Raw genomic sequence first — 15,845 nt, forward strand, 5'->3', positions numbered from 1 at the left:
TCCAGAACATTTCTGTCAGTACCCGTGTCAGGCTCATCCCGTGTGGTGACTTTTGAAACACTTGGGACGGAAATCGCCCTCTCGGTGACCGAGGCTTCACATGCCTAGTAATGTGAAAAAGAAAGCTAAGGCAAACAAAGTTAAGAAAAATAAATCCTCCACAATGTTGCAAACTACAACTGATTTGGAGGGTGGCATTTTGCCATTCTGAGAGGGAAAAGGGGGACTGAGGAAAGGACTGAGGTCAATGATTCCTGTGACAAGGTTTTGATGAACATGTCTCTTTATGATTCAGACACATGTATCGACTCGACGACCCTCCATGGCTGGTGTCAGACTCTCAGAATAGGCTTCATAGAAGTGTGGTGGGAATGCTCCTCCCCCTATAAGAGTGGAGACAGCTGGGAGAGCTAGTCATCTGGTGATACCCCAAATAATGGCACAAATATCCGTTTGGCGTTTGCAAATAACTGTTAAGTCTGAGTTGCTGTGTATTGGGATGGAATGCATTTTTCAATCGGAGCAAGCTACTATTTTAAATCATGGTATTATTTTGAAATTGTTACTGATTAGATTGATTTTATTGTTGATTTTCTGTGTAAGAATATTACAGATTTAGTGTTGATCTATTTAAAGACTAAGCTGGTTTTTTAATATGATTTTTAAAGAACCTAATATTTTTCATCTGGCAAGAGTAGGAAACCTCTAGCACCTTCTTATGGTTCGGTCATACCAAATCGCATAGATCCTTTCCCTGTAGTAACAGTGATCAAGAGGCTAATTTGCCTTAATGAAGTCATAATGGTTAAACCACAGCTAAACTATTCAAACCACTATTTAGCCTTTAACACCTGCTTGGAGACATAAAAAATATATATATGTTCTTGGAACACTATGGGAGTCATACGCCTACAGAGATTGGACCCTCTAATTCCTAACTCTAGTAATTGTTTTATCTAATTAGAAGAGGTAGTCAACTTTCCACTAACCAGATCTTAAAGGCCAGAGGGAGAGACCCATCTATTGGGCTTTAGGAAAGGGGAGGGCACGGGTCTCCATGGACTATTTATTTCCCTCCTAATCAGTAAATCGACTTCTAAGTGACAGCCCCTGTATGTGACATTTGTTGCTCTTTCTAATGCATACAACAATGTCAATAGAGACAAACCTACTAGTAGGGGTATGCCTGCATCCTTGTTAGATGTGATGGTCAGCTTACATGAGAACTTCTCTTAGAACTATACTTTTTTGTAATTTATCTCCCTGTATGTTCTTTTCTTGCAACCCTGTACAAATTGCGCCCTGATGCCCCCGGGCCTGATGGTTTGCGCGTTATAAATAAACAAATACAAATACAAATACAAAATAAGGTTGGAATCAATGTCTGGTGCCATTCATACATTTGACGGTCTTCGACAGGGGTGTGTCTTAGACACAGCCTTATTTAATTTTTATATCTCAAAATTAAGTCATTCCATTCTGATAGCCAGTTCCCTCCCACCCAAACAAGGCTCTCTTCCTTTACAATTTGCTTCTGGCATAGTCCTATTTGCTGGAAAACTAATTGGAATTCAAAGATCTTTTAATGTCCTTGAGGGCTTTTGTAACAAGAAAGCCAAAACTAAGATTGTGGTAATCACAACACGGAAATCCATGACTTTTGGTTGGCATCTTGGGAAGACCAGGTTAGATTATGTTAAAGAGTTTACATATTTGGGCTTTCAGATCTTGCAGAGGGCAAATCTGGAAATTTCCTATAATAAATTGAGACTGAAGGTGAAGATTTTTGCAACCCAGCTGATGTAGTTTGACCATTATTTGCCTTTGTAATTAATTTGGTATTATAAAACCAAGGCGGGGCCTGCTTGGTTGTATGGCGCAGAATTTCTAAATCTACAACACTCCCAATGGAACCGGTTGTAAGCCACCCTCTGATTGCGAGTGCTGTGTTTACTGAGTTGAACTCCGGGGCTGGGAATTAGATTTGAGTTGGGACTAACTCTCCCAATAGCTTAAATCGAATTGCAAAAGCTATTACTTCATAAAGTATGGGTCTCTACTGTGGGCTCTGTTTTCAGCCTGGAAACCCTCCATTCTTAATTGTGATTCTGGGGGTCTATGCAATCAAGCCTTTTTGTCCAGATCTGCGTGTCACTAAGATATTTCATTGAAAATCCTACCAAGATAAGGAGCCTTGTGGGATGCCGATTGATGTTGGATAATTGATCCAGTTCCAACATTTGGGCTACTTTCCGATGTAGCCCCAGCAGAGAAAAAGAGGAATTCTATTCCATCGTACCCTTGCAAGTGTCCATCTCGACTGATTTGTATCCATTTTATGAGTAAAATTGAATTCCCACAAAACGTATGAAATAGGGGCTAGAACTAAATTATGAATGGTGTACTTGTAGGTTCTGCCGATGTCCTGATATTCTTGGAACCTTGGGTAATTATATGTGTAGATACTGGAGAGTTAATACATTTGAGTGTTTTGTGACCGCTCATTCAAGCAGTTACTCTAAAGGTTTCTGGTACCGAATTTTAAATGGACAACAGACATCCTTGGTTATTGTGACAACTTATTTTGTTTTGAAGGTTTTGAACATGATTGGGGGCTAATGATGGTCTCTGGGTATTGAATATAAATGATATGACCCTACTTACCTTGCATGATAGTTTTTGTATTTTGTATTTTTGCATTATTCATATTTGTTGGAGCAACTGTGAAAAGTGTAAACTTGGTTTAACTATAACACACAATAAAATATGTTTTATTTTACAAAAAGTTTTATTTTTGATAAGGTACAACACACACTGCCAAAACCAACAGTGTGGCCTTCAGTTTAAGTATGTGAAAGGCATTTGGTAGGCACTGATATGGCACTACCTGACCATAAGATCGCAAAAGCTAGAACACTGTGCGATTAACTGGACATATGATTGCAGTGCTTGGTAAATGCCCATTTAATACCTTTACATAAGCCCCAACTACTGGCTGGGTCAATGCCTGTTTTTAACAGGACTTCAGCGCAAGGAACAGATAATTAAGTGACTGAAGCCACACTTGGTTAGGTCATGCTATTACACCACGACTCATTTACTGCTGCAATGAAGCATTAACTCTTGGCAGACATCTTAAAAATAACTCGGCTGGCTAAAGTGTGATTTTACTACTTGAAAGCATGAGCTCAAAGAGTTCCCAGGAAGATGTGTTTTGGGTGGAGAGGGACAGGCAAGGGGTGGGAATGTCCATAGAGATTAAAATGGGCATGGGCGCTCAAAGGGTGGCTAAATAACCAAACAACGCGTACACGATGTGTGTCTCTCCTCACATGTTTCCCTCCTCACATGCTATCTCCCACCTACATGTACTCTTAAAGCAATATTTTCAGATTAAGTGCAACCTAATAGCCCAAACTAAATATATGCAAGTGGCAGGATAGAGTGGTTTTATAAACGCAGCCTTCCCAGAAAGCTGGTCTCTGTCAGCATTACCCTAAGGTTTATCCTTTAAAATGTGCTGCGGACGAGTATGGTTGTCTTCTTTGCATAGACTTGCCTAACAAGCCAGCGGTTTAGGGGTAAGGCCACTCACTCTGAACAAGTCACCTACTGTAAACAAATCAAAAGCGAAAAGGGGCGCTGTTGCTTGGCATAATGAGGTGAGCAGACCTCTGCCTTGCTACGCTCCGGCAAGCTCTTGGCAGGGCTACGGAGGCCCCCACATGACAAACCACCGTTACAAAAGTGGGCGGGGTGTGGGGGAACAGCCGGGTAACAAGACTAGCCCCAAGAAGGTGGGGAAAATTGCCTCTACAGGTTTGAGTGCCTTGATTATCGGCAGCCGCCGGGAGATCCAAGATGACGACATGAGCCGGTCCCCGGCACTGTGAAGCTGTGTCAGCCACAACAGAGGAGTGTGGCGAGCAGCAGAAGGCAGAGGTCAAGGAGGCTACTGCCTTGACGGAGCAGGGGTGCCCCAGGAAAACTGTTGGAAAAGAAACACAGCACAAGCTGCAGTATCAGTCGGTGGAGTGTGACTAGGCTGGACGGTGGACCCCGTGCGCGGCCTGGCTAGTGATTGCAAGGAAGAGCCTGACCCAACACAGGAAGGCAACAGACAAGGATTATTGACACCTAGCCGCCAGCCGCATCAGGCATCCTAGGAGGAGGCCAACACACATTTTTGAGGTATGTGAAGAGGGTCAGATGGCACAGCGAGTAGAGCACTTGCTTTGACATCCGTGCAGAGCCTGCTGACACAGGTTCGAATCCCGACAGGGCTAAACCAAGCCTTTCATCCTCCTGTGGTCAATAAATGAGCACCACAAACTGTTAGGACAGTTTTTCTGAAGTCCAACTAAGGGCTTAGTAAAACCATTCAACTGAGGCAGTACAAGACTCCGCGCTTAGTATAAGGCTGTACCACCTGAATATATGGTAGCGTAGACAGAGCAGCCAGGCTCATTTTAGGAGGGAGAGGGGGCAGTAGAATCATACAAAGGATCCAAAGAAACACTGAAACACTTGTATCGTAAAAATGAAAGGATTTATTTAAATACAGGTAGGCCCAGATAAATCTAGGGGTAGGCAAGTACTAGTACATTATATGAAATCACAATATAAAAACACAACACTATACTTAAAGTACACAGACCCCAGTATAGACCTTATTTGAAGTAGTTCTAGGGAAGTCAAAACCTGTTCATACACATTCAGTATAGGTCAAGTCTATTCTTGGGGAGTAAAAACCAATGGTTACTTTTTACAATTGCATTCAGTAATGCAAGGGCAGTAGACCCTTCCAGTTGTATAATGATTCTCAGCACAAATCACATAATCAAATGGACAATACTTTTGATAAATAGTGAAACACTTATTCTAGGTGCAGTAAAAATCTATAACTACTTTTATCATAACACACAGTTATACTAGGTGAGTAAAACCTAAGGATTTAACATACAATTACAGGTGTTTTTTGAAATCAGGGAACCCCAGTTTGAGGTAAGCAGTAACTATTTTAACTTAAATTGGATGTCACACAGCTAACACAAGGTAAGTAAAACCCACACACATTGTTTAACCTCACAATGAAGGAGGGGGGGGGGGGTAAACCCCAATGTTACACTCATGCAATTATCCTCAAGGGATTAATCTGGTGATAGCAACACTTTACTTTTGGGAAGAGGCACAACCTAATCACAGGAGAGTAAAATACCTTCAAATCTACTTTCCATTAGACTGGCAAAACAGTGGCTAAGGAAGAAAAGATGTTAACCATACTTTTAAGAATAGTACATCACAAATTCAAGATCAGTAAGAACTTTTGTAACTGTTCACTCTTAGAATTACAGTTACCAACCAACTCTTCACAAGTAAGTAACTTTTAAAACACTTATTTTCTTTTCTAGGCAGAAGTCCCAATCCCTTGACAGTCTTTCCCTTATTCTTGGAGCAGGAGTGTTCTCAGTGGCAGAAGGAGGGGGGTGGGGAGCCACTAGGACTAGTGACCAACAGGCAGTGTCAGAATAGGTTCTTTAGTAGCAAAAGTCATAGTTCCTTAGCAAAACTGGGCAAACAGGTAAGTACTTCACTTTAGAGTTATAAGAGGGTCCACAGAAGACACCCTAGCAGGATTCTAGCAGTGGGACTGGGTGTACTGGACGAGGGACCTCCCAATCACAGAAAACACCACATAGCTTCACAGAAATCCTAACAGGCTTAAGGTAAGTACATACCCAAGCCAACACAGTACCTCAGCATTGAAGAAGCTTTTGCAGCAGGAGGACTTCAGGTTCTACAGCCAAATACCCAGTCAATGGATTCCTTGTCATCGAGACTGAAAACAAGACCTCAGAAGGGACTTTGCAGCAGGGAATCGATGAAGAACGCTCTAGGAAAGGTTTCTCTTGCGGCTGAATGTGGTTCCGCAGATTTGGTGCCTTTTCAAGGAGCCCAGAAGAAGACCGAAAATCATGGTTGAATTCTCGTCATTTTAAAGATCCAGCGCTATGGTGAGGGGACTTTTTAGACTCGATTTGTGTCCCTGGAGATCCACCAGAATGCCCACGAAGTTTCAGCGAGATTCAGAAGACCATGCACCGCATGATGGCTTGAGGTCCCAGGGTATTGGGGTATTGCAACAACGCAAGGTCGCAGCAATGCGTGTGATGGCTCAAAAATGCAGGTCCTCTTGAATATAGTGGGTCTCACTATTCTCTGGGTCAGGGTCATCATTTTCGGAGTCCCCAGGTCAATTGGAAGGAAGGGCTACAGCAGGCTCCGATTACACAGTAGGCTCTCCGGTAGCCGGAAATCGTTTCTGCTGCTTTTCCTTCTTCATCCTCTTCGGTTTAAGTTCCGGTGGTCGACATGTCTTCAGCTTCCAGGTTCGCAGTATTTATCAGAAATGACAGCACAACCTCTGCATTTTCTCCCAAGGGGACACTATTTTTCACAGAGCTGACAGCGGCATGGGACTGGCTGGATGGTGAGGGTCACCCTCAGGAAGGACCACGCTGCAAAGCTTAGGAGACCCCCATGGGATGAGGTGCCCCAGCCAGAATGGGTAGCTGGCAATGGCGTAAATTTAGGCGGTGGATGGCAAGGTGATATAGACTCGGCGATGCACATGTAAATGTCTGTTACTGCTGGAGCAGAGCAGGGTCTTGTGCTGTTGCACACACCCCTCTCCTTGACGGCGCCTATAGGGACTTTTAGTTTTGTGACTTTTGGTTCCAATTTGGTTAAGGGGGGGGGGGCGACAGATGCTTCAGGTTCGGGGGCGGGGGAGAATAGGGAGAAGGGTAGGGGGAAACTGTTCGGGAAGTTTGGTGAGGATATGTTTGAGAGTTCAGATACACCCAGAGAACAAAATTTGGTGAATGCACAAATTGGGGGGAGGGGACCTCTTCAGGGTACCTCGCAAGGGACATTTGTGGATGGCTGGTGTAGAGGGAGCACTTGGAGGATGGGGGGGGCGTGTGAAAGAGTGCCACTCTGCTTACATGCATGTCCTGGAATGTCAATGGGCTGCTAGATAAAGTGAAACAGGGGCTGGTGTCCAACTTCCCCAATGCCCACAAAACAGACAGTGCTCTTAAAGGAACGTAGCTCTTGGGGATCCAATTGCGTCTTCCTGGGGGGCACGAAATTCACAGTGGTTGAGCATGCAGGATTCTCCAGTGGTTTCAGGGGGTGGATGGCAAATCTGGTGAGAAGAATCACTCCCATTGATTGTTGAACAGGTGCTCTGGTACGAGGGAGGCAGGTACATGATGGTTTAGGGTACACTACGGAGGCAGACAGTATGCTTGGTCTCAGTTTATGCCCCCGTCTCCAAGCAGAATGTACACTGGCATCCAATCTGTGTTTGCGACCCATGGGGGAGACCTCAAAGACATGATCTCACCGGAGATGAATAAATCATATTGGGGGCTGGGGCATCCACACACAAATCTGTATACCCTCATAGATGCATTGGGCGTCAGGGACACTTGGCGGTAACTGCACCCAACAGGGAAGGGGTTGTAATTCTACACTAAAGCGCACAATTCTTCCAAGGATCGACTACCTCCTGGTGTCTGCCACTATCATAGATCGGGTGACTAAGCCTTCCCTTTTGCCACGGGGATTCTCAGACCACTCCCCCTCGTTACTACACTAGAAGGCAGGGTAATAGACCAAGTAGGAGATGGAGACAATGCATATTGTTTACGCAACCCAGAGATAGTGGAGCACCTATCACAGGCCTCCGAAGAGTATTTCCAATTTAATAAGGGTTTGGTGAATAGCCGGACAGTGTTGTAAGAGGCTTACAAAGCAGTAATGTGGGGGGGACGTGGGGGCGCCACAAATGACTCGAGGCTCAAGATGGCAGAGAGGGAGGAGGAGGTGGAGGAGGCAGAAGCGGCCCACGTCTAACACCATTCAGAAGAGAGCAGAAAGGTGCTGCTTCAAAGCACACGCCGACTTTGCACACTAGCAAAGGATGAGGCCAGGGTGGTCTTCTGGGATAAAAAGGCCCAAATCTATGTGATGGAGGATAAATGTGGATGGGTGCTGGGCTGGCTAGAAAGGAGGGACAAAGGAACTGCTGGTTAGAGAAATTCAAATCGAGTCGGGATGTATCCTGACTGAGACCGAGGTGATTGTGAAGCCTTTGCACAATAGTATCAGACCCTCTACAGCGAGAGACTATTTGGAGGAACAGAGACTCGAATCGGAGCTCTCCGAGGAGGAAATCCAAGTTGCAATTGGGTAACTGCAGTCCTAATGGATTTCCCATCGAATTCTGGAAGGTGGCAGGGCGAAACAATCGGAGGAGTGTTTCCTGGCAGCCTGGAGGCTGGGCAACTTCTGAGGGACAGATGCCAAGCCACAATAGTTATCCACAAGAAATGAAAGCCCCGGACAGTTGTGGCATGTACAGACCAATTTCACTGCTAAATGGAGAAGCAAAAATACTGGCAAAGATTTTGGCCAATGGACTCCTGTGGGTTCTGGGCAGGTTGATCCACAGCGACCAATGTGGATTTCTTTCAGGAAGGGCCACACAGAATAACTTGCGCTGAGTGCAGAACGCCTTAGCTATGGCGGCCACTCTGGACGGCCCACACCCCTTATTGCGCTCGACTGAGAAAAAGCCTTTGACTCAGTGTGTTAGGAGTTTCTTTGGGCAGCGTTGAAGAGGATGGATTTCGGCCCTAAATTCCAGAGTTGGGGAAATTGTTCTATGCAGGTCCTACAGCGTGAGTAAGGGTGAACAGGGTACTCTCTAGAGTTTCCGCTGCAGAGGGGCACGAGGCAGGGGTGTCCACTTTCTCCTCTTGTTCTTATTGGCAGTAGAACCCCTAGCAGCAAAAATCTGGGCAGTTTTAGATGGTCAGAGGGGAGGGAAGACCGGATGTCCCTTTACATGGATGACAAACTGATTTACTAGGGTGAGCCCCGGGTCTACGGCCTGGTGGCGATTGTTAGGCAGAATTGCATGCAGTACCCTCTGGGACAACCACATACAATTAGGACTACAGGTGTAAGCAAAAATCAACCTTTGGTATAAGTCCGTAAAACACAGTTTTTGGTAGGGAGCTGAGAAGCCAGGTATCTCAAGAGGGATCGTGATAGTGGTTCAAGTACACATTTACACTCAAGGTTTCTTGGTAAAACACTTATTAATTTATTACGCAGTTATTTAGAAAACATTCAGTAGAAGGAGGCAACTTAATATCATACGCAAATATTCTTCAGTTCCAAACCAATACGTTTGAGTAAATTAGGCTGCCCTGAAAAAAGAGCAAAATAGCATTTGAGATACTAGGACACAAGTTAATAAAATAGATCACAAATACTTTCTTAGGCAGTGCAAATAGTTTTAGTTCACTAGAGGACTCGATTCAGTTCAATAGGCCTAGGCCAAAGTCAATGGGCTAGTGTCTTGCATAGGAAAGAGAAGTTCTTGTAGTAAATGGTAAAGTCTTTGCCAAAGTTCTTAAAAAGTAGTTTGTACGAAAAAGAATCATATATTGGGTCACAAGCTGATTAGGCCTGCAAGTTGGGAAAGGTTCACGAACTTTCACCGCAAGAGGTAAGTTCTCTCAATCGGGCTGGCACAGTACCTTAGTATGAAGAAAAAATATGCAGCTGAAGACTTTGGTTCATGGCAGTTCCTGCAGATCTCACTGTTCCTGAGCCTCAGTCGTGGGGACAAGAGGGAGGACGTCGAGGGACTCCTGCTCTGCACAGGGACGTGTCAAACAAACTGGCAAAATGGAAGATCTTCGGTTTGAGTAGCTGTCGTCAAGCACACACGCTGGTGTCCTTCCCCCTGGTTAAACCTAACCAGCTCCAAGAATGGTATCCAGGTGGCTTACGAGTTGATTGGTCCCACCAACTTAAAGGAAGAAATCCTCCTTGTTGGGGCTTCTCTTTTGAGATGAACTTGGTGATTCGGGTGTTGCAGCAGGGCTTCTCCGGGCAAAACCAATGGTCCAGGAGTTGCAGCAGCTGTCCTCTTCCGGCTCGTCTTCGGTTCTTTCATTCCAGTGGTCAACTCTGCTTTCCGGTCCAAGAGACTCGCCTTTTAAACAGTTTTCTCCCAATCATTCCAGCCTAGCTGCCACTCACCCAGCCGGGGGGCTGTTCTTGACTGTCAGCCCGTCAGCCAATCACGCCAGAGTGCATTTGGGTCTCCTAGGAGACTAAGCACAGGGAGTCGGGCACCTCCCTCACTTCCTGCCCACCCGAGACACTCAGGCGCCAGAGTCAGTCTTCACCTCCTGAAGCCTGCCAAAGGCGTACAAACAAAGGGACCAAACCTGGTTTGGCATGGAGAGACAATCTCTAGAAGGACCTTTCCAAAAAGAAGCAAAAAAAGAAGACCGGGTCCTGTTTAAACAAAGGGGCTTAAGGCGCCATCTTGAAAAACATGGCTCCTGTGATTGTTAGCTACCGGTGTTCGCGGTCGGGAAAAAAATCATGGTAGTTCGTTGTTAAACTACTGCCACCAGCCATTTTGATAGGAAAGGGTAGGTTGACTGCTACATGAGTTTCTAGATACGGGGATACTAGGTAAGCCCTCCAGCACTCTGTAAGAAGATAGCGTGTGCTGGAATTTAATAAGACTATAAAGTTAATTTAACCTTACATTCTCTGGGAAACAGTAGTTTATTCCAGAGAAGGTATTTAAACCTTTTGGAAGTCTAAAAGACATCTGTTTCACTGCACTGAGGGTGCTGTGTGACACATGAAAAGATGATGTCTATGGAGTTGTCTAAAACTCCATAACCAAAAGAAATAAACACAGAAAACAAACAATTTAAAATTTCAAAGCCCCAAAGTTTAGCAAAAGAGCTGGAGGGCGCTAAGGTAGAGGGAATTAGCACATTTATGAGAATTCTCCCTAACAGCGATGGAGCTGATTGGGGAGTTTGGAGATTACAGCGGTTTGGGGGAGTAGGGGGGGGGGGGATCAACTGGGACAAAATAGAGTTGCTGCCAGTGAAGGGAGGGATGGAGGCTGTGCCAGTGGAGTGCCTCCTGGCGGTGGCACAGAGAATGATTAATGGCGATCACTATTGACACGGATGAACACGATTTCCTCCAGAACAACCCAATTTGGCCGAGGGCCAAGGCTGATGTTCAACATTGGAACACTGCCAGACTTGCTGCTATGGTGAGCTTATTTGTTCAAAATGTTGATGCTCCCCATGCTGCTCTACGTCCTTCAGAACACCCTAGTGAAGATTCCCCCCACAAGGGTCTTATCCGAGTTATTGAGGGATTGCAAATGGATGGGATTTGGGGTACGGCGACTCCAAGTATTGCACTGTCCACGCTGGTCCGGTCATTGTGGCAAGAGAGTTGGGACTTCCGAACGTCAGGAAACTGCATTGGGCATCCCATCTGGTGGTCATGAACGAATGGGTAATGGGTATATGAGGATCAGGGGCCTTCCATATACAGTTGGGGCCTTCCATATACAGTTGGAACGGCATATGATGGTGAACTACCCGCACGTGCTAATGCTATACAGTCTCCCACGGAAAGTGACACTGCCACCGCTGGGGCAGCACACTATCGAGGCCTGGTCCGCAGCCCTTGCCAAAATGGCGTGAGGCAGAGTGATAATGATGGAGGCATACATTTGGGGTAATGGAGACCTCCTGGGGGGTGCGGAAGATGGGCTGCCAAACTAGATGGTCCATAGCAGGCGTGCAACAACTGAAACATTATAGAGCAGAACCATTTGGCCCTCTTCCCTCACTTGCAGGCTTCTTATTGGTTGCACAAAAGGGGTCGCTTCACCTACACATGACTGCAACATGCTTTGAGACATGAAGGTAGGGAGGAATGGGACCTCCCGGGCCGCTCTCCATTGGAGACTCCCTGGGAAGGTAATGACTTTATCAAGTGATCAACAACATTTCTACCGCGCCCCTGAGCAAGCTGAAGGATCATTGAGTGAGGAACTTGGGGGATAGAGAAGATGAGGACTGGGTGGGGGGATTGGGATCAGCAAGGGAGGCCGGGGTGGCCAGCAAACGATGGCTTATTCCGTTCAAAATATTACATAGGGTATACTACAGAGGGTGTAATACACGAGGGCTAGGCTTCATAAGATGGAGGACAGGCGACCCTAATTGTCTTCCGTACTATAGGAGTCTGCCCTAGGATGCAACGCTATTGGGGAGCTGTGAGAGAGGCATTGGCAGAGGTCCTGGGGAAGCCATTACCGAACTGCCCAAAGTTCTGCCTGCTACATGTGTAGGGGATTCAGACTTTTCCCCTAAAGAGTTGTGTCTGATTAAAACAGCATTGATGGTGGCCAAGAGAGACATAAGGGCGGGTAGGGGTGGCAGTGTGGCCTGAGGGTTTCCTCATGACAGGAAGGAATGGACCATAGCCGTGATCTAGAACTGCAAGTGTTCAGAGATAGTGGTTCCCTCAGAAGCATGGTCAAATCTGGCCGAAAGGACAGGTTGGGTTTTAGTGGGGGCGGGGGGGGTTTGGTGGGTTGGGGGGGGAAGGGAGCAGCGTAGAGTGACAGAGGGCAGCACATGAGAGGGATTTCAGATCTGTAAGCCACAAATGAGAAACACTAAGGGTGGGGGCAGTCACATTACTGTGGCAGATTTATAGTTTGTGTTTCTCTGGAGGTCGTTTTGTACCTTTTTTGTTTGAACTTGATAGAGACGGTTTGTAAAAAAAAAAAGTAAAGGGGGAGCTGCTGTTTAGCTTCATAGGGGGAGGAAGGGGTCACTTGGTAAGAAACGCACTGAACACAGCCATAGGGGTGTCCAGGGTGTACCCTAGGACTAGGGTGCGGTGACGGTGCGCAATAGTTTATAGCCATTTGTACATACTGTCCATTTGGCCTTTTAGGGGGGCCTGGCCTGCCCAAATTATGCTTGGGGTGGGGCCCAGGCCAAAAAAGTTTGAAGACCACTGGCTTAGAGCAACACTGTCCTGCTCAAGCTTTATGTTCATGCTAAAGATAACTCAAAGAGATCCAGGGAGGAGGTGTGGGTGGGGAAGGGTGGGCACTGGGTGGAAAGGACCATAGGACGGAGTATGGTCATGGCAATCAATGGGTGCGTAAACAAACACCCACAAGCTGTGTGACCCCCCTCACATGCCAAACCCCCTCCTAGCTGAACTCTAATGCAATAGTTTTGGTTTATAGTGGTGCCACCTATTAGCCAAAACTAGAAATGGCTTCCCCCCGGGCCGTGACAGATATGGTACCTGCGGATTTGCTAGCAGGGAAGTCGATATATTAGCCATCTCAGACAGCAGGACTAGGACTCTCAGGGATGTGGGGCACCGGGACATTTAGCCCACAAACCAGAACAGCCATGGATGCCTTCCAGTCCCGGGTGAAGATAAGTGGGGGCACAATTTACACAATTCAACATGGTTTGCGCCCCCCCTGCTTAGAATGAAAACAGTCTGGGGCACCCATGGGGTGCATACGAGACGGCCAGCCAGCAGGGAGCTTACACACTAAAAGTCCACTGAATCGGTTTTACCCTTTGTCAGCAAGAGGCTGATGTGGAGGAACCAGTGTTAGAAGGAAATGAGGTGATAACACTTCTGTATACGCTGAGGAACAGCGAAGCCCGGAGGGGCTCCAGCAAAATCAACTTGTAATGAGAACGCTGCAAAGCACATAATCTAAGCCACAGAACGAAACTAGAGGAAGGAATACATTGCTGTGTCACAAGACTGCTGACTGGCAACATGAGGGCAATTGTAGGGTGTCCCCCCTAAGGTTGTAGGACCTCTTTCAATTGAAACAGTTGAAAGGCCCTTACGCCAACCCTGCATCCAGTGCACGTTTCGCAGAGCGTCTGGAAACTGCCCCTTGCTCGGTCTGGGCCGGATCGCAGGCTTCATCAAATAAACACGCTCTTGCTAGGTGTGGTCGGGCTTCACAGAGTAGACATTTTTTACGCGCTCTGTGAATAAATCCACTCGCAGGAAACAACGCCTTAAAAGGGAGGGCCTTTGCAGAGGACTGCAGATTACGCGGCACGGGCATCAATGCCCCAATTAAAACGCACCAAAAAGAAAGCAGCCTGTCTGTATATAGTGTCGGGGTACGTTAACACGCTTCGCGCCGGGAACAGTCGTTCCATTGCCAGTGAAACAGCAAGGCGGTGATCCTACCCCGTTGCAATGTTCGGTGGCCAGGGCCACGGGTTCAAATAGTGCTAAAATATATACTATATATTGCTTAGTAGGCTGAACACCTACTGCGGCCATGTCTGTATTAAACAGCAAGTCTGGGTTCCAGCGCAAGAAGGTTCAGTGCGTTGAGGTTCTGGCGCACGGGCTCCTGCGCAATCTGCGCCACGCGTTATTGAACCCTGCCAGTGAGCATGCTTTCAACTTTAGATAACGCATGGGGGGCGCGCGGAGAACTCTCGGATTGTGCTTCCCGTTATATAAATGGCTATTACGGCTGTGTAGCCGAGTGATCCAGAATGTTCCACTCCCGTCAGTTTCAGGCCAGGAGGGTGCGACATCTCCCAAATTCCACACACTCGCTCGAATGTTAGCAGCAACCGAGAAACTGGAATCTTAACAGAACCTGCGAATCTTAAGAAAAACAGCAGCAGCCAGCAGGGTTGCCCGCTCTTGCACACGCTTTGAGCCCCTGCTCGAGCCGAGTTTTACAGACTAGACCGCTTAGTTATTTATAGATCACGCCAAAAAAAAATAAAACAGATTCGCGGTGTCTACTGCAGCGGCCAGCAAAAAGAAAACAAAAAAAAGGGAACATAGATTATGGCAAAATGCACTTGTAAGGGTTTCTTCATTTCGCTGATAAGACCTCGTTATTTGAATGCCCGATGGTACAAGGGACATGGCCTTCCAGCCTCTATAAACTCACGTGACTTTCTCCCCCGTGAGCGCCCACGGGTTAAAATGTCTTCTCTCACCAAATCCGTTGGCAAACCACGGGCGAGGAGTTAGTGATACTGTTTTTTTTCCTCGATGATCCCTGGAAATGTTTCTTTCACTGAGGTAAAACCGTCGAAGAATAAAACGCTCCCTCCCTTTATTTTTTTACGCACCCCTAGCTACCGAGAAAGTGTCCCATTGCATCTCCTTGGGCGTTGGTCCTGCGTTCAGAACGCTGGGCGTGGCATGCGTATGCGGGAGGCCGTATCACACATGCACATGCTTTGAAGGGCGCTGCATTGCAAGCCATGGCATCTCGAGGCGCTTTGTCGCCGCAGCAAAGAAGGGTGGGGCGCTCACCTTCAGCCAGCAGGGCGGTCAGGATGCAGGCAATGGGAAGCGCGGTCCTCATGGTGGAGGGGGTGAGATGTGAGTGCTGCTGATGCCGCGAGGAGGAGAGCTGTCCTGATAAGGATGGAAGGAGCGTCCCGCGGTGGTAGCGCGTGAGGTCGTTTACCGCCTTAGCAGACTGCTGCGTGGCGTGTGAAGACTCCACTGGGTACCGCTGCCTCTCAGCCCGGGCGTGGTTTATATACCCTGGTGGGAGGGGGTAGAGGGAGGGATTTATGTGAACGTGGGATGGGGTGAATTAAAGAAGACCTGGTTAGAAAATCAGAACTGGATTCGCAAAGAAGCCGGACAGATGCAAGGAGCTCTGAGGGAATGTTGAGGGCTTCAGACACAGGTTTCACGGACACTAAATGGCAGAGCTGAACGCCGGCTTACTGGATGGGGGCGCTTAGGAAGGTGGCATGAAGGATGGGTGGGGGTGAGTGACGCTTTCTCCTGCTCCTCATTAACCAGAGGAAAAGTAAGGGGAGCAAGGAGAAGACACAGGTGTCAATGCACGTTTTTTTATCAAACGATTTTCAAGAAAG

The 15,845-nt window shown here is 47.0% G+C and overlaps 1 protein-coding gene across 1 annotated transcript in view; it reads right to left on the bottom strand.

Moving 5' to 3' along the window:
* LOC138529593 (phospholipase A2 inhibitor gamma subunit B-like) overlaps positions 1 to 15,493 on the bottom strand; it is a 211,434-nt gene extending 195,941 nt beyond the window's left edge. The window contains exon 1 of the mRNA XM_069640844.1: positions 15,268 to 15,493. Coding sequence (XP_069496945.1) covers positions 15,268 to 15,319 — 52 coding nt within the window. The 5' untranslated portion in view covers positions 15,320 to 15,493. The remainder of the gene's footprint in view (positions 1 to 15,267) is intronic.
* Between the last annotated feature and the right edge of the window lie 352 nt (positions 15,494 to 15,845).

Source organism: Ambystoma mexicanum, chromosome 1q (assembly GCF_040938575.1).
Source record: "Ambystoma mexicanum isolate Mex_15411 chromosome 1q, UKY_AmexF1_1, whole genome shotgun sequence".
NCBI lineage: Eukaryota > Metazoa > Chordata > Amphibia > Caudata > Ambystomatidae > Ambystoma > Ambystoma mexicanum.